A 27,857-nucleotide genomic window follows, 5' to 3' on the forward strand; every position below is an offset into this window, starting at 1 on the left:
TTTGCTAATGCTCATTTCCAAAAATTATCAAGTTTTGAGATTTAATAGTGCTGTTCTCTTCGAGTAACGAGGTCATGCAAACTTTCATTGAAGTCATGAAAAAGTCTTAGAAAAGTCATGGAATTTTTCCATCCAAATAGAGTATGAACCCTGTCTATAAGGTCTAGCAATATTCGGAAGTAAAAAGAGGTACAGCTCTGTTATCTGCCTAAGATGCAAAATTCGCCACCACGTACATTTAACGCTAGTTTCTATTTTATGACTATTGCAGGTATTTTGTATAGGTTAATATTTTTGCAATATCAATTCAGCAGTAAATTTATATTATACAGCTTTCTGATGCTATGTATTGTAGTGCAGCGGTTAAATCGTGTAGAAAATTATCGTTAACTGTCTTGACCACAAACAAAAAGAATCGACAAGTTCTTGTCTCTGTTTTGTGGTGCAATTTTCGTAACTATGTTTTATAGCGTAGCGAATATAACATATAGAATATTATCCCCAATGTTTACGTCGGCGACAGACAAGGCAATCAGTTTTTGCCCTTCTCTTTCAGCCTATTTTGATGCCAACAAAACAGAATCTAATATTCTCCTTCCTCTGAGTATGTAACAGAACTTCACACACGCACAAAAGGCGATAGTAAGAATCCCTTCTTTTATTCGCATTTTTCGCGTAACAAAAACTTTTGGTAGAAGTACAGCTTTGAATAAGTGATAGGAAAAATTAAGACAAACATCCAGAAACAGTTCTGTTTTGTGTATATGTATTTTTGAAGACAGGAGCCTTGAAGATGTTGTGTACTGTCTAGATACCAAGAAAAAGTGTGTGGGAAAAAGGAATAGTGTCCCACACTTGACTGCATAAAAAATAAAAATAGAGAATATTTTGAAAAATATATATTAATATCAAAATATCTAGAAATATGAACTTTTCTTGCACGAATTTTATGCATTATTGTCCCAAACTTCCCTATAGAATACAATTCATTCTTCATGGCTTGAATGTATGCATGTGGTCGTGAATTTAAAATTTGAACTCATGATGTTTTTCGTGTCGGCACTGCAAAACGCATTCCACATACACGTCCATACATTTTTCCTTTTTGGAGACTCTTACCTCTGACAGAGGCTGTTCTGGTGCAGTTGTAGAGGATAGCCAGCTCACCGAATGCTCGCCAGGGCATCACCTTTCCTATTATCTCCCCATCTTTCGTCACTTCAAGCTCATTTTCTGACACAGAAAGAGAAGAAAAAGACTGTCAATTACCTTATTCTAAACTTTTTGGACAGCTCAGCATGCAATCCGTTATAGGTTAATTTAACCAGTGACTAAACACACTTCAGTGAATGAACCAGTGGTTGGAAAAACTACATTTCTTTTTGTAGCGAACTACAACTACTTTGTTACAAATGTAGTTAACTACAGCTACAACTACTTTTTTCAAAATGTAGTAACTACAAACTACTTTTGAAATGTAGTCGCTACTTCGCTACTTTCCAAAAAATAAGCAAATAAAAAGCATACACAATAGGTTGTCCCTCAAAAAATGGAAGTCAATGTTTCAAGTCGCATACACTCTTGTATTTTTCCTCTTGTGTCAAAACAATCGTGAAAAAAAGTTTCATATAATTTGCACAAGGGCAACCAGTGCCGACTTGCACCTGAAACTGTAAAACAGTACTTGTATGCTAGGCCAAATCGCAAAAAAAAAAAAAAAAAAAAAAAAAACCGTGTTTTAGAAACTTGAAATTTTTGTTGGGAAACGTTGCCCCTGTACCCAACACCCCACATGTACCACAAGAACATTTATTCAAATTAAAAGACATTCAGGTATGCCACACTTGACCTAAAATTTATCATTTTATTTAAAAAAATGATTTTTTTACAGTTATCTTTTAAAAAATTACATATAAATTTAAATAGAATATCAAGTTCAAAAATTAATAACGAACACATTTACAGATCAACAATTACAAACGATGAATAAAAAAATAATATATTTTAAATGAAAAATTTAACTCAACCTGGAAAAAAACCAGATCTTTGAGTACTATGTGGGAGACTTAAAAATTGCAGGAAAACAAACATTTCTATTTAACGCTAATTACCTACTTTTCTACTTTACTGTTTATATTTTTCAGCTTGATAATTTCGTAAAATCTTACATTTCTGAAAATATGTATCAAAAATTTAATTTTTTGAAGAAAATTATAAATGTTAGGCACGTGTGGGATATCTAAATGGTTTTTAATTTGAATAAATGTTTTTGTGGTGCATATGTGGGTATAGGAGCAACGTTTTATCAACAGAAATTTTGAGTTTCTAAAAAAAACATTTTATTTCAATTTGGCCTAGCATTACACAAGTGCTGATTCACACTTTCAGACATAATTGGCACTTGCTGCCGTTGTTCAAATTATATGATTTTTTTTGGATGTAAAAGATAAAATATTAGAGAGTGTGTGACTTGAAAAATCAACTTTCAGTTTTTTTGGGGGAGGGGGGGGGTCAGATCCTGATACACACACAACGTAAGAGAATTGAACAAAAAAGATTGATAAATTAGCTCATCAGAAGACATTAAGAAAAATGTCCGTTATCATACTCTCACACACTGTAATGCTCGTATTTATTGTAAGTCCTTCAGAACAGTTCAATTTCATTCCTTTTCTATAACATTTTAAGTAGCTTCTTTTCATTTGGTGAATACTAAAAAATTTAAGCCTCGCTAAAATATTTTTGTTTTTTAATCTTCGGTCAGTTCATATAAAATTCATAAAATTTTCAACTCGCGAAATCACCGATAGCTTTATTTTCGCGAAAATAAGTGCTTTTTGCAATATGAATATTGGCAAAAAAATTAATGACATCAAACAGATGGAACGTATGGCGTCAAAATGAAATGCCTGAGGTCAGCTCGTATTTTTATGAGTCTTATTTCTCATTGCATCCGCTGATGTACTTGTATAAAATTTGAGTCAATCAAATTCGTTTGAACCTTTTTTTTTTTTTTTTTTTTTTCAGTTTATTTAAAAGCAGTTTCCAGAAATCGCTACAAACTACTATTTTTTTCGTAGTTAACTACTCACTACACTACTTTTTTTAAAAAGTAATGCGCTACACTACAAACTACTCAAAAATGTAGCTACTACAGTAGCGTCGCTACTTGTAGCGCGCTATTTCCAACCACTGGAATGAACAGTTAGTAACTTTTTATTAAAAAAAAAAAAAATTTTCTGAAGTTTTTTCTAGGATGAACTGGCAATAGTAGTTTCCTTCCATACCAGCGGAACCCAGCTTACAGTCCATAGGCTATATGGGCCTACGAAGCTGATCCATATAATCCGTTTTTATGGTCAATGTTAGGAATCGAAACCTTTGTTCTGGAACATTCTAAATAAATCGATCATTTGCATTCTATATTAAAAAAGGTTGTTGCAAATTTAAAGCCAAATACAGTCAAAAATTGGTTCCTGAAAAATAAATATAAGCTTCTATTAATGTAATAAACAATGCAGTAGGGGAAAGTGATCGAATTCTGCGCACTTAACTTTACAGAGCTATTATTGTACCTTAAATACAATCACGACTTACCTGATTTTCAAACATGTAAAATAATAGACATCAAAAATCGTCACACAAAGCACCAGAGCAATTTCGTTCCTTAAAATAAATTTAGAATCGAAAAACTGAAAATTTGCTTTGCATAGAATTACCCTACACAATCGAGAAATTCTTCAGAACTTATCTGCCAGTAAAGGAAAGATGCAAAACATAAATGTGATTGCAATTGTAGGCTATCAAATGCCAGACCTCGACTATTTTCATACACGTAAAGGGCATTTCAGCCCATATCACACATTATTAGACTTGTTTGTGAGTTTTCTTAGTTGCTTCATTTGAAGCAGCGAACTTCGTTTTCAGAGAAAGGTAGCATTTTCCTTTCAGAAATCCGTCTACAGGGGCCCAAAGCAATTCAAATCTAGTGTGTTTAGAAGCTTCATAGAAGATATTGAAGAATAAACTCATGTTTTTTTTTTTTTTTTTCGTATACTCTTTTTTAATCAAGTGAATACTTTTAAATCCCTTTAATTAACATTGGTCGGAGTGCGATTGAACGTGGGTTCATTCTCCAGAAAACGTAACTCTTGAATGCAAATATTTTTCAATTTTGAAACCTTTTTTTTTTTTTTTCATTCTCACATGAAAGTTTTACCTACTAGAAGTAACCAAAAACAATGGCCCAGCTAAGTTCCAATTATTTTACTCATAAATAAAAAAAATTAAAAATGCTTGTACACAAAAATAAAAAAAAGAAAAAAATTTAGTATATAAAAATCAAGACCAATTTAATATCAAAGTAGTAATTTTGTTAATTGTGCAAAAAATCAGCTATTTTAATGATTAGTGGGAATATAATATTAAGCTCTCTCAATTCAAGTACGGTTTAATTAGTAGTTTCAAATGTATGTTAAAAAATAGTATGTTTAGTAAATTTGAGAATATACTGGCAATTTATAATTTTAGTAGAATGCCTATTATTGATGTATTTACCATCCATCATTTATTTTCACCTCAGAAATAATGACATTGACAAGGTCTGTCACGGAGGTGAAGAATTTTCCATTAATATAGGCCTAATAAATACATTTTTGAGGAATTTTTTTTCCTTCGTCGCTACAATCTGCACATGTTAAGCATATGAAACCATGTTCACTTCTTTTTTTGCATTAATTTACATCCCTGAAATTCAAGTTCACGGAGGTGAGAAGTCAGAATAACCACACTAAGTTTTTAAAGCAAAATCTTCCTTTTTGTTTATCGGCCAAAATCTCACAACTTCTTTATGGCTGAAAATAAACAAGGGAGCTCCCTTGTATCATGAAAAATAAAATTTGATGTCATTACTGCCACGTGTTAATGAGGAATGGCATTTTGTGTTTAGATAATGGAGGTGAGAATTTATTGTGTGACATGACTCCTTGTCCTACTAAAACAAACTAAAACGCAATATTAAAAAATTAAATATACTTAAAAAATTAGTATTTGAAACACTTGTGATAGGAATAATAAATAAAGAAGTATATACATTCAATTAAACAGGTTATTAAGCAACATAAACAGTCAGACAAGGTGTGTGACATTCCACGGAGGTGAGAATTCACATGTTGTGAACCTAAAATATACGAAAATATAAATTATTATTAAAAAATTGTTGGCAGGTTTAAATAGATATATTTTTTGATGAAATTAAAAATCATTGTTAAATGAATTGTTCCTTAAAGTTTTTGCTGTAAAAGGCGTGTGACAGAAAAGTTACACAACTTTTTGAAAAATGACCCCCGTACATTGACGATTGGCTTTTTTTTAATTTTTTCTTTTTAAAACTTTCTGACTCGGTGGAAGCAAAAGATTTAATTGTTGTATTTTGAACACTTTTTTGCTTCATTTCTTCCTACTATACATTTTCTGATTTTTTTGTGAGCACCTTTCTTTGCCCGAGGGCCGCACCTGATACTAAATTGAATCGCAAGGGTATAAAATTAAATAATATTTTTTTTTGAAATTTATTATTATTCTTTTTATAGATTACATGGAAAATCACAGAAATTGAAAGATAATTACAAACCAATAATTGTTTTTACCATTACTGCATGCTTATTCTCTCGATACGGAGTTTCCATCTGTTTTTTTAAAAAAAATCTAACAATGTGTTTCAATTGTAACAATCATTTGTAATACTGGATAAAGACGATTTATTGTTTTGGAAGGTTCCAGAATATATTTTCCGATTTGTAACATTGAGCATAAAAACGGGCCAGATGAATTACCTTCGCAGGCCACACTTTTGCAGTGGACCGTACCGTAGGTGTGGCCCCATTGGTATAACTGATAGTGTCGTTGAAAGCAGTGTCGCAAGAAACGAGTTCAACTACAAACAACTGCATCTCTCATTGGCCTTCACAGTGCACTAAATTTTAATTCTTCACGGGTGAGGTTAGATAACCCTTCGTTACGCCGCTGCTCCCAAAAGTGTAAAAAGATGAGAAAATGCAAAATGGCGTCAGCAGAGTCGCCGCAGAAGGAAGCTTCGGAATTAATAATTATTCGTTCGCAACTCAATTACGAGGCACTTTTGAAAGCCTTTCGCGAATGTGGTTGCCTTTCTTTTTCCGTGAGAAACAGCCACCGTTGTGTAACGAGATTTTGAGAGCTTCCATTGCTGGAGGGCTCTAATAAACCGTCCTGATTTTTACCCAGCGACGAAATGCAACTCTTAATGGAAAAGGGGGAAGCGCAAGATGAACTCTCGCACAATGTCCTGCACGTTTTTCGTTTCAGAAATAATTCTTAAAAATACATTAGATTTTACTTTACAATGATTCGAGAATAGTTGGAAGAAAATTTTTGCATGAACAGTCCTGCCCCAGTAATGGGGTAACCAATGTGGCACGGAAACTTATTCTAAAAAGCGGGCTATCCCATTACTTTGAACCACTAGGGCTGCCAGAAATACCTTCTGAAGTGGGATTTTTGATCAAAAATATCTTCTGGGGGGTGATCAAAAACACCTTCTGTTTTTTTTTTAGTAAAAAATATCTTCTGAAGGGTTTTCTTGATCAAAAAAAACCTTCTGAAGGTTTTATTTCATCTAAACACTCCTTTCATGCATTAAATACTGTATTAGAATTTGCATTTATGTTAAAACCAGTGCCTCTGTGGGGTGTTTTTACACCCCCTCTCCCTTCGTTGCGCCACTGCTTTGAACCACATTGACACACCAAACATCCACTGTGTTTCAAGCTACAGTTGAGCCTGGTAAGAGCACATTAACGACTACCTGAACCATTGGTACATTTAATTAAAACGACAAAATATTTATTACATTGCAGTTTAGAAATGAACTGCAAACTGGGTCCATTGTATTTTTCCGTGGGTAGCTAAGGGACATTATCTACAAAAAATGTTTTAGAGATATTTGAAGAAACGTAATTTTGAGTTCATACAAGTATAAGGGGGATGTGTGGGAAGGGAAATAATTAAGATAATTTAACTTTTTCGAAATGAACAAATTGGAAATTTGTTTTGAAAATTATAGCATGTAAAGATAGAACAATGAATTTGATGATAAAACTTGCCCTAAAATATTATTTTATTTTTGGCAGTACATTTATACCTTTATAAAGAAAAAGGTTACGTTTTTTACTGTTTCCCCTATAGGGCAAAATAAGATATTTTCCCAGTGAGATACTTTTTATTTGTCTTTTAAAGATATGTTTGATCAAATGAATGAACAAATAACAGCATGAATAAATGAATACTAGATAATGAAACAGTAAATGAATAAATAAATTGATTAATAGATAAGAAAAAGGAATGAGTGTATAAAATTCTGAATGAATAAGAAAATAAAGTGAATGAATGAATTAACAAATGAATTTAGTAAATGAAGAATTGCAAGTCAATTAATAAATGCATTCGTAAGTGATTTAATAAATGATTGAATAAGTAAACGAAATGAGCTATTTCACTTTTCCCCGTATGCACTTCACTAATGGTACACAAGATTTAAATTAAATATTGCGTATAAGCAGATTTGAACTAAATGTGCTTATTATCAAATAAATCACATACTGCACCGATTATTAGTAGGTCTCAATCAATGTTTCAAATGTTAATAACAAGAGCTTTATCATTTTATAAGAACAAAAATAATTTTCGACTGGCAACAAAATATTACAATAGGAGTACCAGTTTTTGAAAATCGCTTGTATTATAATCATCTTTGACCTCCAGATTTTTTTTTTCTTTTCCTGACTGGAATAGACTACGTGTGTTACAATATAGTCAAATATTACCAGATATGTGGAGCTAAAAACAGAGTGAATGTTTTACCATTTCACTTTGTCCTCAACATTCTAGTAAAATTTCGAAGCATGATATTATTTTCAGCGCAAACCGAATAAACAACAACAGTACAATACGAGTAGATGACAAAAAAGCAAAAAAAAAAAGGAAAATTTGTAGATACTGCCATTTATCTGACTAGGAACTTATTCTGCCGTGAGCAGGTAAAGGGCAATAATTGCAAATTTTTCTTTTTTTTTCTTTTCTTTCTTTCCTTTTCTTTCCTTTCTTTCTTTCTTTCTTTCTTTATTTATTTATTTATTTATTTATTTTTTGCATTTTAGTCATCTATTGGGCTTTATTGTACAAGATTGCTTTTGGGTTCCGCTGGAAAAAAAAACGGAAGAAAGCATTTAATTCCAACATTTTCTTATTGTTAATATGGAATCCAAAACGCGTTTATTCGAATGTTTCGAAAACCCATTTCTGCATATACTGCCGTCTGTGTGGACACAGCAGTATTATGGAATGCACGTAGTATTTTCCTCATTTTTGAAATATTTCTAGTTTAAAAAGTCGGATATTTCAGACCGTTATCTGTCCTGTGAATGCAGCAATTCTATTATCCCCCCCCCCCCCGCCGAGAACATGCTTTTTAATTTCGAATTCAGATACCTGTGGATACGAAGAGGTGACTCCCGACGTCTCCTTGTCGGATGACGAGTGTTCCCTGGGCAAAGTGCTGGGTGTGCATACAGTTCACGATCTCTTCGACCTGAGGCAACTCCAGATTCTTGAGGAAGTCGTTGCAGAGGATGGCCTCGCGGATCCGCTGCCATGTCCTGCAGTGGGAATACCCCATTCGTATACAAATACACACACACAAACTCATGCAGTGATATATGTACAGTGCAAGATATATGTGTTTATTCCCATTAAAATGGTACAAACTCTGCACTGCCCGATTATTCGCTAAGGGTGTATAAAAGCGACAAAGAACTTTACCTCACTGACAATTGGGGAGGTGAAAATAAAATCCCACACACATCCATTTCAACAAAACTTAAGTTGCAGCTGATTCAAATATTACAGGTGGTTCCGAAACACTGTATTGTTATAGTTTCAGTAAACGAAAACCATGTCATATTTGAATTCTGTTTTGAAACCATGAGCAATAAACATTTTTCTTCAAAATCTGTTGGAGGCGAAATTTAAGTTATTATACCTACAAAACCATTTATACTAATAACATAAAGCTAAAGAGTTTGTCTGTTTGAATGCGCTAATCTCGGGAAATACTGGTTCGAATTGAAAAATTCTTTTTGTGTTGAATAGTTCATTTATTGAGGAAGGCTTTAGACTATCCCGCTATATGACTAATAGGAGTGGAACACAATAAATTGAAATTAATTCAATAATAATCATGATGCATTTTTTATTGCATCAATAGCTCGAACTGTTGTAGCCCGAATAGCTCAGTCGATAAAACGCTGGGCCAGCAACAATAGGGAACCGGTTCGAACTCGGCTGCGGGCGGGAAGATTTTAGCATTTATTACGCGGCTCATCAATACATATAATAAAAGAAGATGTTTGTGTGTGTGTGTGTGTGGCGCGCTTCCCGGGAAAACGGTAAGGCCTAGAAAGATGAAATTTGGTATACTGGTGCAGTTTTTGCTGAAGATGTGCACCTCGGGCTTCGATTTTTCATATTTTTATTAGAAAAAAAGTTATTTAATGTTTTATGCGGTTTTTTGCACTTTTTAGTACTTTTTACTTTACAGACCCCGAACCAATCGCACCACACAAATATTTTTTTGTACTATAGTGTAGGAAATTTAATTTTAAATATGATGAATGAAAGAATTTTGAAGATAGAGAAATTTTTGTATTTTTTATAAATTTTTGAAAAAACCTTTATTTCGCATTTTTTTCTGTGTTTAGTTTTTTTCGAAACTCATCCTGCAAAAAGTATTGAGCCCTCAATTCCAAAATTTTAGTTGGGAATAGTAAAAACATTCCGCCCCCTTTAGAAGAAAAAAGTTGCGCAGTTTTTTTTTTTTTTTTTACAATTTTTTAAATGCAGAACACGACGCGACCTATAAGCATTGCCGGCTGAGTTCCGCACTTTCTCATCACATGACCTAACTGAAATCGTTTGCTTTCTCTTCACTTTTTTTTTTTTTTTTTTTAACGTTCAGAGATTTTATATCTTTATTTTCCCAACTTTTTTTTTCCTGGACGTTTTGCTATATTTATTTTTGGTCAAATATTTGCGCATTTTAATTCAATAAACGCGGTGATTTTTTTATCTTTTGCAAGCGCTGCTTTTTGCACATTACGGGGAACATAGAGCCCTTTTTTTTGCGTGCAATTTTAAGTAAATAAATAAAGTCCGCGGTTTTTTGCATGATTTTTGTAGGGATTGGTGGTCGGGTTTGGTAGATAAAGAGATGATATTAAGTGGGCAAATTTTTTTTTTTTTTTTTTTTTTTTTTTTTTTTTTTTTTTTTTTACATAGAAAAGGATTGTTAATTACTATCAGAGGTAGATATGCTTGGATCGTATAGATAGATAGATAGATAGAGAGAAAGAAAGGTGAACAAATATAGAGGTGGATACAGTAGATGGACAGTAAGAAATAGAGGAACTTCAACGGGGGATCAATAGCCCCCCCCCCCACCCACACAAACACACACCATGACTTTGAAAAAACATTGCTTTCACATAAAAGTGGAAGAGCTTTTTGTTATTTTCCGAAAAAATTTGCATGAAGAGTATGCCCTTTGTGCCTCCCCCCCCCCTTTAAAATATTCCAAAGGATATAACGGGAGATAGATCTAGAAAATACTTTATTCAACACAAAATTTATTTAAGCAGCCGCCGAAGAAGCCAACATTGGCGTAAAAAGGCGAATGATAATAGTGATATATAGAGAAAAACATTGATTAATACCGTCGCTAAATTGTCTAAGCAGCCGCCGAAGGCGGCAACCCTTGCGCAAAAAGACGAATTGCGTAAAAAGGCGGACCAGCTGGTCGCCGCAGGCGGCTAGTTTAAAAATAAATTAATTTAAAATCAAGGGTTTTCAATTATATTTCATTAATTTTTTTTTCGGTTTTCTTATTTAACAGAAAACATCGATGTGAATAAGGGAGTGTAATTTTTTACTATATATATACCATATACATATCATAGTGTGATGTACTTAAAATAGTCTTTTAATACATTGTTGTCTTACTAGAGCAGGTGAAACAGCGGGGCACAACTAAAAATAAATAAAGGAACGTATAAATTGTTTGTCGATATTATTACTGACCCAGGTAACGCTGGATATGTTTGCTAGTTGTTGATACACTAAACACTATTGAAAAATCAAGAAAATTACGTAGATTCTGAATACATTTTTAGTTTTTCGTTTCAACAAAAAGAACAAAAGTTTATTCAAGGAAATACTAAACAATAAAATCTGCAATGCTTCTCTCTGTACACTGTAAATGCGATTCAGAAACGTTCCTGGAAAATAATAGGCAGCTGATGTGCCCAATTTCAGCCAGGAACATATCTTGCAAAAACCAGGAGCATTTTCCGATAAAAGTCAGTAATCTTTCTGAAATATTAAGAAATCTCTCCTATTAAAGCCAGTCGTGAACCTTCTAGAAAAATTAAATAGGTTTAATTTATATGATTAGAACCTTCTTGATTTACCAAGAAAGCTCCAGAAACACTAGAGCAACCACGGCTAAGCTTACCGTGGCAAAATTGCAAGCAAGAACCAAGCATATTCCTTGCCTGCAATTCCTGTTCGCAAGGCTGTAGCTCACAGCCATCTTAACACAAGGCCTGCGCGCTCATTCAACATGGCCGCCCGTGAAGGCGGTTTGTTTACATCTCCTAATAGCTCTGCCGTGAATAAAAATTTAGATTTTTTTATAATCCATTAAAAAAAACAGTTAATTTTTACATGAAATACTCCGATACATCTCTAAATTAAAAATTTATATCGTTCGAGTTTTAATATCAACACAAATAGTTCTTAAATAGTAAACTAAATTAAAATTCATGCATGACACATTAAATATTATATTCGCAATAAATATATAGACAATGAATAAAAAATTTAAATTTTAATGGGTAAAAAGAAAATACACTTCAACTTCAAATCATAATGCAAAAGAAAGTGCGAAATAAATTTTGCTTACTGTAAATTGTAAAATGATTAAGACAGACGGGGAAGATAAACGGGAAGTGCATATTTCTTATTCATAAACTAATAAATATTTTGCATTTTTCACACGAATGATTTACAGTAGTATTGATTTCCTTTGATAAAAATACAGACAAATGAAAAAAAAAATAAGATGGAATAAAATAAACCAATATTTAGCCATATTTCTAACTGTTACAAACAAAAGAAACAGCATACATTTTTGAGAAAAAATCACTCCAATACCCAATAATAATTACAAAACATCTGAAATATTGAAACAAACTAAACAATTGGTATAAAAGGACACTACTGATGCATATATTTCAGAGTAAAAAATATAATTAGATTTATCATGAGTTATCTGTGATTTTTTTTTTTTTTTTTTGGAGAAGTTATTCAACAGTATGTTATAAATCGTTTGCATAATATTTCTCAAAATCAAGAAAATGGTGAGAGAGCTAAGCTTGTACTTGTCATGTACCACATTTCTAATGCATGGCTCGCTAATAGTTGTTAAAAGCTTTAATTCATTTTCATTTGCTATGAATTCCTCAAAAAAAAAAAAAAAAACACAACATTTTTAAAATACATTTATACAAATAGAAGCTGGGTTTAAAAGAAAAAGTTGGTGTTTTTCAAAAGTCACGACTTCATTTATCTATTAAAATGCACTCTTCAGAGAATTCATATTAAAAAGCTCCTTGAAATTTTAGTTACAAAAAATAATCATTTACCAAAGTGAGGGCAAAAAGCTTCGTCATTAAAATCGAAAGTAATAAACGTGTATTACATGAAAAAAAAACATAAATAAAAATGTGTACCTTTCAATAATAGAGTACAGTACCTTACAGAAATAGAAACTGCTTTAAAAGTTAAAACAGTTGCTCTTTTTAATGAACCGCGATCTAATGTATATTATTAAACAGCACTCTTCAGCCAATTCATGTTAAAAAGTTCCTTGAAACAATAGTTACAAAAAATAATCATTATACAAATTGAGGGCAAAAAAAGCTTCGTCATTAAAATCGAAAGTGATAAAAATATGTAGCATGAAAAAACATACATAAAAATTTGTCCCTTACAAGTAAAAAATCCTTAAAATATTAATTAACAAGTACAGTAAAACTCCTCTAATACGGACACCAACAAGACAAAATTTTTTGTTCGCAGTAGAGAGATGTCCGCATGACAGAGGTTTGTTTAATACCTTTTAATTTTACCTTAGAATCGAGGAATTAAATACTGTCCACATAGGAGGGGTATCCGTTAAGAGGGATTTTACTGTATTTATTTCTATTATCAATTCTGCTTAAAAATAACCAATGGTAACCACACTTACCTTCTTAACATTTTTTAATCCAACAGTAGTAGCTTCAAACATATTTGGAGATGTTAAACATTTGATACGTTAAATTTTCACCACCAAAGTATCCCAACGGCTTATAATGTAAACTTGACGAAAAGTAACGATTTAGCACAGTCAAATACAAAGAACAAAAAAGAAAACATCATTTCAAGTCACCATAAAGACAGTTGATAACGTATTCACACATTTGGAATAAATATTACTTTGCTATTTGATACTAAAGTTGTGAGATGAAATACAATATTGCATCCGCAACGAGCCACAACACTGTTTGAACTGAAGGGATTTTCCCGCTCAACGCCTGCTTGAGGTCACGTGATATCGATTGCGCAATACAGCGCGTAGGCCTGATATATAGAAGGCTGTGCTGTAGCTATCCAGTGACGTATTTGCTCTTATTGGAAGCTTAGTCAATCCGGACGGGCCATAAACAATCAAAAGCCGATGCACTTAATAAACACGCTCCGTCAATATTTAAACTGGTAGCAAAAAATATTTTTCACTCCAGTGTAAGGTCTGCATTCGTGCATCTTTTAGGAATTCAGGAAACTTTTTTGCGAAGAAACTTGATTTTTTGGGGAAATAGGTGAAAACCTCTGAAATCCCGAAACGTTCCACGGAAATAACCAGTAACGTTTCGGAATTTTTTTACAGTGTAGCATTAGCGCTGACGATGGTCAAAGATTGATTGATTGAATTAATGTGAGGCGCATAAAACCGCTATTGAAGAAACAGCTGAACGACAGAATAAATAACGCACAGTTATTTATTCTGTCGTTCAGCGAGCGATTGGCAACAAAAGGGCATTTTCATTACATTGTACTTCATATGCAAAACCCAAGAAAGCCGAAAGTGTAGGGCAAAATCTATGTCTCTGTCGCAATCAGGGCCGCCAAAGAGAGTCCCTAGTCAGTGTGCTCGTGGAATCTTCCAACCCCATAAAACTTTTTTAAAATATGCTACTTCGATTCCGATCCTGGACCCCACAAGGCCCGGGCCCCTTGTTTCCAGCTAGGTCGACATGGCCTCTCGTCGGGTCTGGTCGCAATTGATATGAATTAGGAAAAATTTTAGCGATTACCTGTTGTCCTTATCGTGTTTCTCAATGTGGATGTCTTCGATACCCAGCGACAGGGCGCTCTCGCCAGATACGCCTCGTTTCTTGGTGAGGGGTACGTGACGTCCGTACCTGTCGGGAGGGACGAGGGAGTGATGGTCGACGGACGATTCGGCCACCATGTCCTAGAGAAGCAACAGCAAATATAACACGCATACATACGTACGTACATACATGCATACATATACACAAATGCCATACATATTCTGGAAAATAGTAGACCGTTATCAAATTTTATCAATGAACAAAAAAAAAAGAAATAGGGGGGTCGTACACTTTAGCCATATGTTAAGGGGTTGTATATTCATTACGGGAAACTATTTACAGGTTACGTTACTACAATAATTACTATTTACAGGATTTGTAACAATATACATATACAAGTACAGGGTGATTCAAAAGGAATTGTGGAGTTTCACAAGGCTACCGATTTGGTAATATTATTCCTACAACTCTCTGGTGGAACTTCATGGAACCGGTTCCTAGTCGTGTATCTAGTTAATACTGCATCTATGGTCGGGTCAACAATCTAGTTCAATTCAGATGGACTATTTAGGATTGGCCACCTGCTTCCATACAACCACGATTTTTTTTCTTTCTTTTTTTTAATTTAGAGCTCAGTGGAGGTTTCTGAGATGCTTAATAGGGAAGGGAATTCTTACAAGGAACTATATATTACAGCCGACCTCACTCATAACAAGCCAGGAATTAACAAGCAAATCAGAGATATTTGGTTGGAATAATTTGAAGTCTAAAAAGCATAATCGCTTTTAATGAGCAAACCCCATTTTCAGCAAGCAACATTTTTGTGATTAAAATTATTATTGACTTCTCCCCCCTGAAAAAGTTCTTTTAACATTCCGAAGTCAACCGAACGTTACTGATGAGTGTAAACCCTGTGAACGTGTGATTATGACCCTTTGAAAAAGTTTGGAACAGAAAAGTTTTTTGAAAATGTAATATTTTTTGACGCGAGATATTTACTTCCTTTGCAGCTCAAATTCGAGGTAATGCAGATGGAGAAAAAATAATAAAAACGAAGATGATAATGACAAATGTGAAATTGATTTACCCTCAACAGCAGCGGTGCAGCCAGGGGTCAAAACCCCTGCCTTGGTTTTAACAGATGTTGCCAATCCTAATACTGTAGTTTATGTACATATAAGTGCAGTTATGACCAAAACCCCAGCCAGAATGCAATTTCTTATTCCCTCCCCCCCTCCCCCCCATGGGCGGATTTATGGGGGGGCGGAGGGGGGCAATGCCCCCCAGTCTTGGGAGGACTTTATACATAGTAACAATAAACCTTCCAAAATCTTAAAAGAAAAAAAATCATGATTTTTTTTTCTTTTTTGAATAGTTCAGAAGCGAAAATGAAGAGAATAGCGACTGTCCTTTTCTTGGGGGGGGGGGGGGGAGAAACCCGTACAATATATTACAAGGGGTAAAGCGGTCATTGGGGTGCTGAAATATGTTGAAAAATGACTACTTTGAACTGAAAGCTATTTGGGCAAGTATATAAGTGAAAATATCGACTGAACGAGCTATGTATTCAGCAGCAATACTTATAATAATCAAGGATTATTTCAACAAATTAGAAACTGAAACAAAGATTTTAAAATAGCGGATTTTCCTATAAACTAAACAAGCTATATGGCTTAGGCTACCCGCTTTGTTGAAGGCCTCCAACTCCAGAAAATATCATGATTATCATCAAAAAATATCCTTATCAAAAAAAAAAAAAAAAAAGGCCATGATCATGATTTCCTTGTTTAAAAAAAAAAAAAAAAGAAGGGAAGGACTTGAATAAATAAATTTCATTTTAAAGTGCTTGAAAACCTTCAAAATTTTGGAAAAGTACGGTTACAAACCATAAATTTAAACATTTATAACAAATGGGAGGGGATAGACGGTAGAGGAATAAATGCCGAAATATGTTAAATTCAGTTCCTTGCCTCATCCTACATCAAAAATGTAAAAATCATGGTTCTCCCTTTTTTGTAACATAGTACTTGAGATAAATTTTTGTGACTCACATGTTTCACATCTTTCTGTTTATTTAATCCCAAATGCAGTGCAGTATTTTGCAAATTCTTTTGTATTGCTTGCTTCTATCTTACTTCTACTGCATATTGTTTATCTGTTCAGCACGAGGGAAAAAAAAAACACACCACCTCTATTCCTTTTCGTTTTCTGCACTGCTTGTAATTAAATAATTTTAATTGTTCTCAAGTCCTTGAAACGGATTAGATGAGTCTTTGAAATTCCTAAGCAAAGGGTGCTTCAATTTAATTTCTTATCAAGTGTATAAATGACGAATTGTCCAAATGGACAGCATGGTGCTCTCCTGTTATCTATTTTCTAAATCTGTACACCATTTTTTTAAAAGCATTTTTTACTATTGATCATTTTGTATTTAATTCATTGTTGTATTTGTGGGTGGGTTAAAGGCTTGACCAAAAACTAATTGAATTTAAACAGCCCGATGTAAGCAAATAACAAAACATAATCTTATCTTCTTCCTCGCTTTTTCTCTCTGAGGACTGCTGCCACTGATTTGTATTGTGTATTATCGTAATTGGCAAAAGAGTACTTTGCTTTTTTTTTTAGAGATCTTTGTGGTTCGAATTGCAGAAGGCTTCAAAATGCAGAAATTTATATCTATTTTACAAAAATTCCTACGTTGGAGAAACCCCCGGACACCCTAAAATTGGGTATATTCTACTTGGTATATCTAATTAGGTATATTCCCTACTTAAAAGGGACACCATTTCCCATCATGAACCATATGTATAAAACATAGTGTGGGGGGGGGGCACTTTGGCCTTTTTTTGCCACCGACAGAAAAGTTGTCCGGGTCTACAAAACATACCAAAAAGCTGAAACAGCTTAGAGCCATATTAAGTCTATATTATAAATCCAGTCTTGATTACAACTAATATTGCTCAAAAAAAAAAAAAAAAATCCTGCCCCCCCAGGAACTCAGTCCTAAATCCGCCTATGCTCCCCCCAAATAAAACTTGAAGCAGAACCGTAAAAAAATTCCCAGTTTTTTCTCACACCATCAGTGGGCTTCGTTTCGCTTCCTGTTCATTGCCGTTCAGCAACACCCAAAAATTGCTTCACTATCTTATTTGATTCAGGAAGAGTTAAATCACTTGCCAAGTAGAATTTGATTGAATTCGCGTTATGATTAAAACGAAATGAAAGTTTCGTTCTCAATTCTATGAAACAGAATTTAAATCAAAGGACACATTATAATTGGAATAATATAGAGATCCTGCTCCCACTCAAAGAGAAAAAGAATTTTATAAAAAATGCTTACAACAAAACTTAAAATAAGAAAAAAAAGCTTAAAACTGCACACCTGCGGGGTTCGAACTAATATTGTACCAAATGGTGCTGAAGAGGCTTTTTGGTTTAGGAAAACGGCCGTGCTTAGTGTTTCAAAAAGTTGTTTTCATATTCTTGGTTTCTAAATGCGTCTATAGTTAGGACAAACCTAACCTGGCAGTTGTAATGTTGTGATTAGGATCTGCGTAGCCTTCACAATACTACCAGGTTAGGTTTGCCTTAACTATAGTAACATTTTGCTCCGTAATTCAGTACATGAATAATGTGTAGCCTAGGATTTTCATGAAGTTAGAAACGCTTACAGTGGCAGCCACTTATATGAATCACGCTTGTTCTAAACAGTTTTGATTCCATAAAGCGGCTGATTCAATAAAGCGGCTAGCTCAATAAAGCTAGATCTTGTTCTGCTTTTGGCAATTAGATTCATTAAAGTGATTGAGTCAATCAAACACTGATTCAATTAACCGGCGTCCACTGTATCTCCTTATCGAAACAGTCGAGAAATTTGGAACAAACTTTATTTTGGGTAGACTAAGAACAAGGTTCATACTCTTCCAGACAAAATGAATTTCAGGAGTTTTCAGGAGTCAAAAGCAAAATTTTCAGGAGTAATAACATGAGCCGCTTTTACAAGAAAATTAGTTTCAGTAACATTTAATCTACTTTGCTGTAAAATTTTAAATCGTTCAGTTTTTTTTTTTTTTTTCCACACACTATTCAATCAAAAAAAAAAAAAATAAATAAATAAAAATAAAATAAAAATAAATAAATAAATAAATAAATATTGCATTCGGAATATCTGAAAATAACAGGAATATACAAAATATTAGATATATCAGCATATTATCAGTACTATATATGCTACAAAATAGCAATAGCACTACTAATTAGCAATATAGAAAATATGCTTAAAAGCTGTCGCTCTTAACACAAAAACTAGCACATGCTCTTGGTTCGTTCTCTAGTGGCAGTTACAATCAGTAACTGTAATGGGCATGTTTGAACAGAGTAACAATTCAGTTGGTTTGAACACGCCCCATGTCTTTGCGAAAAGCACTGGGTGATCTGTATAATATGAGAATTTTGATTAATTGCCAGCGATTCAATATGGCTACCTAAACAGAGATGACAAGGAATTGAAATTAGCGATTGTTGTTGAAAATTATTTTCAGGAGGAGAGGAGAAAAATCAGGAGGTTAAAACAAAAATTTAGGAGTTTTAAGGGCCCTTAGAAGAAAAATTAGATTTCAGGAGTTTTTCAGGATTTTCAGGAGGCGTACGAACCCTGTAAGAAACTCTTTTGAATAATGTAAAATATTGAGGGATATTGGAATTTTTTTTCGTTTTCTTATTGAGCAATATATGTGAACTTTTAATTTTAAAAATTTAATTACAAAAAACTAATTCGAAATTTAAAAAAAAAAAAGCTCGAAGTGCACAATTTCCGAGGACTCAACTAGTTTTGAATCAAATTTCAAGGGTATAGGTGCTACGGTGTCTCCTAGACATTGCGGACCACACACAAAAGCAAAATTTTGAAAGGACTTAAAAAAAATAAAAAAAATAAAAAAATAGAGACATAGAGATAGATGTAGAGAAATACTACAACTTAAACGATATTGGGATTTTCAGAACATGAAATCGCTATTAGGGGCTGTCCTCAAATTTTGCCACGGGAGGACTGTCGTGAAATTAGAACAGTATTATGGATCAAGGAAGAGGGAATGGGTAACAAGAGTAACAAGAAGTGTGACATCATGCATTTTTTATGAAAATATGTTTATGGAAAATAGCGTGACATGTGACAAAGGGGTGTCAGGGTAAGGTTAAGTGCGATAAAGTGGACACCGGTTAATCGAATCAGTGGTTAATTGAATCAATCACTATAATTAATCAAATTGCGAAAAACAGAACAGAATCCAGATTTATTGAATCAGCCACTTTATTGAATCAGCCACTATATGGAATCAAAACCGCTTAGTACAAACGTGATTCATATGAGCGGCGGCCACTGTATTTTGAGACAAAGGGTCATTAATGTTGAAAAAAAAGTGTGACATCATCTATGAACAGCCATTTGAGTGTTCATTTACTGAGCATAGGTATAAAATGAATGAAAAATTAGCAACAGCATATGTCGCATCAACTGACAATTATTTTCTCACAACTTTAGATTCAATGAATCAAGTACTAAAAATATTTTATATTCTTGGAACGAGGAATATATTTCTAGTTCGCACCTGTCTGCGGGTGTCAAAAGTTGGGAAACGCTATGTACAACACCACTCCGAATAAAAGTGTAACAAAGAGAGAGAGACACCTGCCTTCATCCTCTGCAGCTCGCTCCTTAGCTCCGCGATGAGGCGATCCTTCTCCTCTAGCTGCCGCAACAGGTCCGGAGCTCTCCGTACCGCCTGCATCCAGCGAAAGATCCGGACTCTCAGCCTCTCGCCCATGGAACTGAGAGGTTGAAGAGGAAAGCATCCCTCGCGGGAGCATCTTCAGCCTGTTTTTGGTGTGTCGCGCGAACTCCCCGGGCGATCTCTCTCTCGCTCTCTAGTTTAATCGCTAGAAGACTGTTTTGCTCCTTCAGTAGTGGGGCCCTGGCCGATTTATGTTCTTAGGGCCCTTATTTTAAAAAAGAAAAATGACAGTAAAATTATTACTAATGGGGTCGTTTCCAAAATTTTAAAAGGTTTTTTTTTCCGAAAGAGCATGCTTAAAAACATGGATCTGACCATTTTTTAAATAATTTGTTCAAGTTTAATATTTTAAAAAAATTACTTTAATCGGTGCGCTTTCATTGTTTACGCCTCTCACGATGACATCATAAATGATGAAATGCCATTCACTGCTGCCATTCACAAAGCAAAATATTTAATTCGCATCTTTACTCACTTGTATTGGCAACGATATGGTTGATAGCAAGTGTAGAGCGCAATATTTAATTCGCTTTTTAATTATCATAACGTGAAAACGCAGCAGAAAGATGCGCCAAAGTGTATCATTTGTGACATCATAAAGACCACGCCTTGTTTGAAAAATTGGACATTTTAAAATATTAATTAAAAAATAACTGTTCGGAAAATGAAAATTTCTGGGTCCATGTTCTTTTTTTTTTTTTTTTTTTTGCTTATTCTATCAATTTTAGTTACTAAAAGTAGTACTTTTGACTGAAGGAAGAAACAACCCCATTGTATCAATTTGTCTATATTTTCTAAAAATGGATGTATGATGTGTGTATAAGCTCCTTATGCTGCCGTAGGCTGGTAAACGACAAAATCTGCAGAAGGGCAATTCCACGGTGTCGGACATAAGAATTGCACGAAATTCACTTTAAAAAACCAACACATTTATTGGTTAACAATTTTGAAACAGATCAAAATATTTTTTTAAATACTTACTACTGTATGTAAAACTTTTTAGCATAAAAAGAATTTCTGATACAAAATTTTATTTTAAGAAAAAAAAATTTACTCATGGTGTCGGACGTATGAGCTGAATCTGAACAAGAAGTTCTGTCTAGAACTATACGAGCCTACTTTCCCGTATACCCATACTACATTCTAGTACCTGATCAATATTCCCAAAAGTAACTAAAATCGCAAATTGTTTCAAACATATTTTTTAAATATTTTAAGCTAATTTCTAGGCATAAAATATTCCTCACTCATCTAAAAAAATTAGATGCGCGAAAAATTAAGAAATAAATAAATAAATAAATAAAATTTAAAAAAAACGAGCAAATAAAATAGCAGCAACTTTTAAACAAAGCAACTAATACACTTTTTTCCATTAAAAAAAATCTTTAACAGCTTTCAAAACGAAAAAATAATAATTAAAATTAATAAACTCATTAAAATAAATACATCATATTAAAAAAAAGAAATCGTTTCTTTTTCCCCTGTTGCCAAAAATAATGTTTTTAATGAATTAATGCACTTACCAAAATAAATAAAAACAATAAAATGTCAACAATAATTATTTCGCAGTTGAAACTATAGCTGCGAAGTCGGAGTCGGAGTCAATCTCATTTTGAGATAAAGGAGTCGGAGTCGAATATCCGACAATCGGACTCAGTCATTTGTCCTCCGTGTATAAATTTTTGCCAAAGCTACGAAGTCAGAGTCGAAGTCAGGGAGTCGGTCCCATTAATTGTCGGGCACAGAGTCGGAGTCGGAGTCAGGTGCTCCTAAATTCTCGGAGTCGGAGTCTGGAGTTTGACGTCAAGAGTTATTTCCAACAAAATTTGTTTGAAGTAAATCCGCCTTCAAGTACGGAATCTACATTGACTTTTAGTTTCCCCGTAGGCGCAATGTTAAGGGATTTGAAGTGTTCAAAATTGAACGGAAAGTTGTTCAAATCAAAAAGATATTTTATATACAAGTTTTGTATGAAAAGCTTTTTCCTACGAAGTTTATTTGAAGCAAATTCGCCTCACAGTTCGGAATTGCCTTCAATTTCCCCGTAGGCGCTAATGTTAAGTTTTTTTGAACTGTTCAAAATTGAACAAAAAATAGTTCAAATCAAAAAGAGAAATATGGAAATGAGGTGTCCTCGCCAAGATCTTTCGAACAAAAAAAAGTTTGTTCGAATCGGACTATTCATTCAAAAGTTATTAGGGGGGGGGGGACAGACAGACAGACAGACCGACGGACCGACAGACCGACGAACCGACAGACCGACAGATATTTTTCCCCATCTCAATACCCTACTTTCCAATTTTTAATTTTTCGATATTTATTTAATTATTTTATTTATTTTTAACCTTTTTTTTTTTTTTTGTTTTTCGCGATATTTTTAAGATGCATTAAGCCTTCTTTCATGCTTTTTTCTTCTTTTTCTGACTTTTACTGGGAAAGTAGGCTAAAAATGAAGCTAGCAAACTAAAATCTAAGATTCAGGTCAATGGCTTAATCTGCAACAATGAAACTACTTCTATGTCAAAGAGCAATGATGAAATATTAATAACTCAAATATTTTTTTAATTTTAGAGGTATTAAGTGCCAAAATAGGGACTTCGGTATTGGTGTCGGACGTAATATGTACAAAATTACCATGGTGTCGGACGTAAACAAAAGTGTTTAAAACCTATTTAAATTGCTTTAAACCTTGAGTAAAATGTTAATGACAATAAATGAGATGTTTAGATAATTACAGTATTAAATATCAAATATTTTTCGTAAATGTTGATTATCAGCTACTTCTAATTGGGATAGGTGGAAAAAAAAATCTAAAAAAATATTTTATTTTGTATTGAAGCTTTTATCTCTCTCTTTTCGCCATTTAAAGTGCCCTTCTGTCTTATACATCACAGATATTTCAATCATTTCACCATTTAACAGAGGAATGCATCCTGGGTAATGTACAGACTCATAGTTAACCGCAACCCAGTTGTGTACTTGAAGTTGTGCAAAGTCTTCAAATTCATCCAATGCATCACTGTCAGATAATTCTTTAGAACGACCATCCTAAGTGTTTTTGAGGAAGAAGTGTCTGAGACAGTAATTTTATTCAATTAAATTGCTTTGACTTGAGTGCATGCAGTACTACAAAGGTTTTCTCAAATATTGTTACAATGTTGCTGAATTATGCATGGTCTCTTCTGATGATATGTGTACTTAAAGTTCACTGTCGATTAATGAAGAAGTCACAGATGCATAGTTCTTGTGGCATACTGCTCAACACTATTCCAGCTTGTCTAGTACAATGAACCTTTGATTGCAGTGGTGGTCTGATTTGGTTGAGACCCCCCGCCGTCATTTTACTTCCAGCTTTTACATTACGCCACTTTTTTTGTTATCTTACCAACTATGCTATCTACAGCTCCTTCCCCAGGGAACACTGCAAAGAAATTCCGGGTTAATTTTGTGTTGAATTTCTGCTCAAATAAATGTAAATTTTGTTAATGTAAGCTTTGCTTAATTGTAAGTCGGGTCTATCTGAGAAAACTTGTATATTTTTAGTGCTTGAGTATTTAGTTTTAAGATATTCCAAAACGTAACTTATAAATCTATGCACGGAGAGTTTAGTATGATACAAAATATCAAAAATTTTGAAAGAATTCCTTGGAAATTCACGCATGGGATGTGAAGATCGTGGCTTGAGCATGGCATGTGCCCAGTTTGCCAGATTGGACTTCATTCTGCTGTAAAATTGTTGCATTTTGATATACTTGAAATAAAGAAAGAACTATTCCTTATAAGTTCAGTGCTTCTAAGGGAAAAAAATACGTAACAAATTGAACCAGTTGTGATTAATCAATTACCAGTTTAATGGTTTTAAAAAAATGTTTTAAAGTAAGAGTACCTATTAATAAAGACATTTTAATGACTAAAGTATAAAGAAATGTTATTATTGCTGTCCTCTATCCCTTCTATTTTAAATCAAAGAAATTCTGTAATCAGAACAAGGTAATAATTTTAAAAACCTTGGTGTCGGACGTAATTAATTTTTTACGTCCGACACCATAAAATAACAAAAAACTATTTATTTGAATTTGTTTGGATTGCACATTTTCAATAGTAACTGATGTTCTGATTTGTAGGTAAAATGTTTTGTAAAATATCCCATCCTATTTTATACAGCACAAACTTTTTGGCAATTTAATGTCGGACGTAATTTTATCAAAGTGCCTGTTATAAAAAAGCTTTTAAAGGCAAAAATATTTTGTTTAGGTTTCATTTTTTGTGCTACATTTGTTTTAAAGTGTTGTGGCAGGAATCTGAATCAGTTACAATTTGAAAAATATTGCAACTATAATTTGAAATACCAATTCCAACAAGATATTAAAAAATCCATCATGGCATCATGCGAAAATACCTTTTGTTCAAAGGCTTGTATCTCTTATAAACATAAACTTTTGTGGCAATTTATTTATTTTCATATAATTCAACTCATAAGCTTCAAAGTGATACCTAATTTGTGAGAAAAAAAGGATTTTGAAAAATGAATCATGTTTCTCATTTCTGTGGAATTGCCCAGAAATGTGTTTTCGAGATATTTGAAGAAACGCGTTTTGGATTACGAACTAACTGTGCGGAAGTGTTGGAATCCGACGCTTTTTTCGCACTTCTTTTTTAACCAGAAACCAAACAAATAAGTTAGTACAAAATTGTTTATTTATAACATACAATAGGTGACAAAGTTACTAAAAATAAATAAATAAATAAATATAATTGAAAAATTTGCAATTACTGCCTTTTACCTCCCCACGGCAGTTTTCACATGAACAGTTTACATCGGATCTTTGCCAAATTTGGCACAAAGGTTCTTTGATGCTTGGAAATTCACATAGGGGAGGGGGATCTTGGAACTAAAAAAAATCAAAGAGGTCTAAATTTAAATTTTGATGCGTAAAATTGTTCTTTTCTTCACGTTGACGGGAAATTTTACGCTATTTTTTTCTTTTATTTCATCCCGATTATTGAGCATGCGCCACTTGATGCAACTTTTATTTTTGAGGTAGACCGTACAACGCTGTACGACACAATTATAATAAAAAAAATTATTAAATGAAAATAAAAAACTCGACTGCGTAAAAACCAAAAAAATTAAAAAGAAAAATTTATAAGCCTAGTAGTTTAGAATATTATTAAGTACTGAACGGTGTAGTTACTGAATAACTACACCGTTGAAATAGTTTTATAACCGTACACAGATAAGACAAATCATAAATTCAAAAGCAGAATAGAAGGATCAACAGTCGAGGCCCATTAATTTCTGATTCAAAGAACCCCGTAAAATTTGGTAGCTGCATTCTATTAAAATTGTTGAAATGACGACTAAAAATTTAGTGATCAGATTTCTTTTTTTTTTTTTTTTTTTTTGTGCAAAATGTGAAAAAAATATCTAAAATGTTCTGTAAATATTTTTCTTTGCAAAAACGTTTTTTGCGAGAAAGAACGAGCCATTGATGTCTTGAGAATGAAAACAAAATTCTTACCTGTTCTTATGTTGTAAATTATATCCATTATAGGTTGTTAAAGTTCAAAGATTTTCATTTCTTTTTTATTCTTCATGACAGTGTTAAATTACTAGCCTACGAGAGAAACATTAGTTGTAGAGTAGTATTATGAAAAAAAAAAAGGCAAAGATTTCGAAACTTAATTTGAGATTGGCGCACGCGTTGGCGAGTGTTGAGAGCTCTAAGCAGCCAAATAAGAATCTCTGGCCTTTGACCGGCCCAGGGAGATTAAAGGGAAGGAGATAAATCTTTACTATGCAGAAGTGGCAACGTTTGTTCACTTTTTCCAGAGGGCGCTGTATGTGCACCGCTCCCGACAATCGTAGCAGATCAATGTAAATGATGCTAAGTTTCTCATTCTTTTAAAGGCAGCTACTAAAGCAAAAAAAAGAAAAAAACTACTGGAAATTGGTTGTAATAAGGGGCCAATATAGTGAACGATGTACGGCTTTCGTCCACAGGAAGTTGGCGCAGTATTTTGATCGAAAAATTTATTTTATTCTTCATCACCAACTTGCCGAATTCGTCTGCTATTAATATTGCGCTGTGCGATGTTTTATTTTTTAGGAGTTGGAATGTTTCTATTCCTAAAAATAATTGACGAAATGAGAATGTAGTAGAATTAATTACGTAAATACTTTTTTTAATTAGTTGTAAATTTCGTAACATGCTTCGAGAACTAATTCGGAACTCCAGCGCTCGAATACGCTACCTTGCGGTGATTTATAAAACTGCGTCTGCACCTAAAACATTGCCACGTTGCGCATCACGTGTGTCTGTTGACGTAAACGCGGTCAGTTTGTTCTGAGTATTTATTAACGCAATCGATGTGTCTTAGTTTGCTTTCAGCTACAGAAATTAATTCGTCCCTTAGTAGTATTCTCGAGCTTCTCAAAATAATGTTAGTTTTCCTGATTTCTTTCAAAAAAGTATTAAATGGTGGAAGCATAAAAAAGAAAACTCTGGATTAACAAAATTGGATAACGTTATACCAGGTAAAAATTTTTATTGTTTTGTATGAATTTGTAAGAATATGAGTTTTTTTTAATCTTAAATTAATTAAACTAATCATATTTTACAGCAGCATTTAGTTGGAATGGACAGTATGCAAAATATTTTCTTGAATTTATTATCGTAGAACAAAATGAAAAATGTTTAACCGAGAAAGAATTTACTTTATTCCTTTTATTCTCAGCTGAAAGGTTTCGCCAAATTTGTTTAGGGTTATAGTAGTTTTAGTATTGTGCAAGCAAAGTAGCCTTGGCGAGTTTTCGCGTTTTTAGTTAAACCATTTTTAATTTTTATCATGAGTGGAATAAAATGATAGTAAGATTACAGAATTCGATAAGTAAAAAGAAATAATGGTCAATCAACTGAAAAGAAAACTACCACCATATATAAACTATGAGTACACATTTTATTTATTTTGTTCTGAGTGAATTTGAATAAATATCAGTTTTTCAATTCGATGAAAAAAAAACGAACTTAACAACATTGACTGGACACTTTTACTTAACCTAATTCTACATAAATGATTTAAATAACCTTTGTTACTTCAGTATCCTACTGAAATAGACAGTATGCAAATAAATTTTCTTGAAAATATTTATCGCAGAACAGATTGAAAAATCCAGAAAGAACGTTAAGAATTTGAACAATAAAAAATAAAAGTTCGCCAAAAATCTGTTTATAGGGGTATGGTTTTAAAATTATGTGAAAGAATAATGTATCTTGACAAGATTTCGCATATCGGGTAAATCATTTCCATGACGAATGAATTAAATACATGATTTCTTTAAATATCCAATCATATAGTCATAGAAATAAATTATCTAGTGTTAAACGTTACTCTTGACAGTCTGCCACGTATGTGCACTATGTGACAAAAATGTCAACAAATGCTGGAAATGTCACGAAACTGAACTTAATATGTACTAATGTATAGAAAAAACGGTACAAAATGAAAATGCCGTTCGAAGCGAACCAAAAATTAT

The 27,857-nt window shown here is 33.2% G+C and overlaps 1 protein-coding gene across 1 annotated transcript in view; it reads right to left on the reverse strand.

Moving 5' to 3' along the window:
- The window catches only part of LOC129234493 (cGMP-dependent protein kinase, isozyme 1-like), a 109,635-nt gene extending 94,970 nt beyond the window's left edge, over positions 1-14,665 (reverse strand). The window contains exons 1-3 of the mRNA XM_054868496.1: positions 14,508-14,665; positions 8,527-8,693; positions 1,120-1,233 (exon numbers count right to left, since the gene is read on the reverse strand). Coding sequence (XP_054724471.1) covers positions 1,120-1,233; positions 8,527-8,693; positions 14,508-14,665 — 439 coding nt within the window. The remainder of the gene's footprint in view (positions 1-1,119; positions 1,234-8,526; positions 8,694-14,507) is intronic.
- Between the last annotated feature and the right edge of the window lie 13,192 nt (positions 14,666-27,857).

Source organism: Uloborus diversus, chromosome 1 (genome assembly GCF_026930045.1).
Source record: "Uloborus diversus isolate 005 chromosome 1, Udiv.v.3.1, whole genome shotgun sequence".
Classification (NCBI taxonomy): domain Eukaryota; kingdom Metazoa; phylum Arthropoda; class Arachnida; order Araneae; family Uloboridae; genus Uloborus; species Uloborus diversus.